Genomic DNA, 2,803 nt, shown 5'->3' with positions numbered 1-2,803 from the left:
TTTGACCACGACAGAAATTTCAGTAGAAATTGCGTATCATCGAATATGCAAATTCAAGTACAAATATATGGTCGCTTTCATCCTCAGTCACTACTCATCTTATATTCTATAATAGTCCTTCATCCCAACCTATATGTAGCCTGGTCTCACGTTACCACTACTCACTATTGGTCATTACCAGTACTCACTTCTGGTCAAGCGATTCTTAGTTATCGTACGGTTACCAAGACTGTGAGCTAGGTAGCCAAACCGGAGAACTCATAATGACTCCGTTATGTCAGCAAAGTGAATGCTCATAACAAGTAAATTCTACATGTAATGTTCGATGGAGATAATGTCTTGTATAATTCACCAAAATGAATGGATATGCAAATTATATGCTCTCAAAATAAATAAATGGACACTATTGTACTAAGAAAGAATAGTGATATCCATCACACCAGTAGTGTTATCCACAAGCACCTTAAAATAAACGTACCTAGCATATCAAGGACAAGATAAAAAATGCGAGCTACGAAGTACTATTCAATTAGAAGCTCGGACAAGCAAGCGAAACAAAACTAGGAATGAATCAGATCACCCTGGCGAGCTGCTTTCAACACCAACACATCAGCACTGATGATCAACGCATACATGCAAAGACGTCTAAACCCAAAAGTAAACAAGGATACTCTTCAAACCTTCCGAACACTCTAGACAGCCTCCGTAAACCTTCTTAAACTCCCAACCCCAGGTTTCCCTTCAACCTTCAAACCTTCCCTCTCCGGCTCTCCCCACGCCACCACCAACTTCTTTCCTCCTGTTCGTACCACTTGCGCCGGTGCACGCAACGCCAAAGGCCAAAGCTCTCGGGGGCGGCGCGCCATGGGCACCCTCGTCGGGCACGTCGCGCCGGGCGCCGGCTTCCTCCTCATCGGCCTGTGGCAGCTGTTCAGCCACATCCGCCTCTTCCTGCTGCGGCCGAGCTCGTACTCGGCGCCGGTCTGGTTCCCGGCGCGCGGCGTGCGCCACCTTGAGCTCATACTCATAATCGTCGGCACGGTGATCTCCATCCTGATGGAGCTCGTCATCGGCCCGGAGAAGCACCAGCCGTTCGACGACGACGGCACCATCCCGTCCAACCACCTCCACAACTTCGAGCACGCGTCCATCTCGCTGGCGCTGCTTGTCTTCGCCGCGGTCACCATCCACATGGACCGGGTGCGGGCGCCGATGCGGGACGCGGTGTCGCAGCTGGTGGCCGCCGCGGCGTTCGCGCAGCAGCTGCTCATCTTCCACCTCCACTCGGCGGACCACATGGGCGTGGAGGGCCAGTTCCACTGGCTGCTGCAGACCGTCATCGCCGTCACGCTCGCCACCACGCTCCTCGGCATCCCCTACCCGCGGAGCTTCACGGTGAGCCTGGTCCGGTCGGCGAGCCTCGTGCTCCAGGGCGTCTGGTTCATCGTCATGGGAATCATGCTCTGGACCCCCGCGCTCATCCCCAAGGGCTGCTTCCTCAACCTCGAGGAAGGCCACGACGTGGTCCGGTGCCGCACGGACGAGGCGCTCGACCGTGCCAAGTCGCTCGTCAACCTGCAGTTCAGCTGGTACCTCACCGGCACCGTGGTGTTCGTCGTCCTGTTCTACCTCCATATGGCTAAGCTCTACCCGGAGGAGCCGCAGTACTTGCCGCTGGTAAAGGGCGGCGGCGGCGGCGGCGACAGCGACAGCCGGTTCAGCATAGGAGATGACCACGACGACGAGGACGACCTTGAGGCCGCCAAGCGTGGCTTCGGGCACGTGGTGAGCGGCACAAAGCCTGTCGAAATCGAGAGGTGAAATCGTAGCACCGTAAGGTTGGGAAACGTTCTTTCTGTGATTACAGTGTGGTTTGGCTTCAGTGTTTGTGGTCAGAAATGTACAATTGTATTCTTTAGGGAACCGTGCAAAAAGCGGTTTACAGCTGATAGATACACTGCGACCCTTGGATTAAGGATCCAATGGCAAGTCCATATTTGTCCTGTCTCAGGTCATCCACATCTCTCTCTGTTCTAACCAAGATCGGGAGAAATTTGCAAAAATGGAACCGCAAGCATTGGCATTTACAGTTTTGCCATTAGCTCCATATTTCATAGGCACAGATAGTCTCGCCGTGTCATTCATTGGGAGTGACAAATTCACGAGTGGACAATCTTCATCCGCTTTCCTTCGTCCGGAGGCAGCATCAATCTTCTTCCCGGACAAGAAACCTGGACACACGAGCACGAGAATCGACCTGTCCGGTCGCATGACGACCGGAGCGAATTTCAGGCAAACTGACGACGGCTAGCGATTCCCGTGAAATTCACATGACCAGACCCGTCGATCTCCTCCCATCCATGCGCGCCACGAAAGAGAGACACCGGAAGCAAGAGCCGTTTCCAGAACGCGCACGAAATTCAGGCGGCCGCCGGCCGCCGGCAGACGGTGAGAAGCCGAGAAGGTTGCGAGGAAAAGGGAAAGGTCGTGGTACCCTCCTGCGTCCTCGCCGGTCGTCACCTACCTACCAGAGTCGTTGGATGTGCATTTTCGATGGGGCTCGACGGATTTGCGGATCCGTACCTGGAAGCTCGAACGGATTGTGCCTGGAACCTGGTGGAGGTGGTGGCCGCCGGCCGTGCGCGCGCCGGCTAGCATCATCGCTGAGAAGGACGCTGCGTTTGCCGCCACGGTTCGTGGCTAGTTAGAAAAGTTAGGACAAGGGGACCCAAACTCAGCAGGATGCGTTTTTTAAATCTTCACATGCTCTAGAAAAATAGAGAAATTGTCTTACTCTTACCAA

General features: G+C 54.0%; 1 protein-coding gene across 1 annotated transcript; it reads left to right on the top strand.

Moving 5' to 3' along the window:
* The first annotated feature begins 749 nt into the window (after positions 1–749).
* Positions 750–2,063, top strand: LOC120660814 (transmembrane protein 45B-like). Its single transcript, XM_039939454.1, has one exon. The coding sequence runs from the start codon at positions 865–867 to the stop codon at positions 1,819–1,821; it is 957 nt and encodes a 318-aa protein (XP_039795388.1). The 5' UTR covers positions 750–864; the 3' UTR covers positions 1,822–2,063.
* The last annotated feature ends 740 nt before the right edge of the window (positions 2,064–2,803 follow it).

This window comes from Panicum virgatum, chromosome 2N (assembly GCF_016808335.1).
Source record: "Panicum virgatum strain AP13 chromosome 2N, P.virgatum_v5, whole genome shotgun sequence".
Classification (NCBI taxonomy): domain Eukaryota; kingdom Viridiplantae; phylum Streptophyta; class Magnoliopsida; order Poales; family Poaceae; genus Panicum; species Panicum virgatum.
The sequence above is the reverse complement of the archived record's forward strand: the minus strand, read 5'-3'. Positions and strand labels throughout refer to the sequence as shown.

Excerpts from the sequence above, each read along its gene's own strand:
- LOC120660814 (XM_039939454.1), top strand. The coding sequence starts at position 865 with ATGGGCACCCTCGTCGGGCACGTCGCGCCGGGCGCCGGCTTCCTCCTC.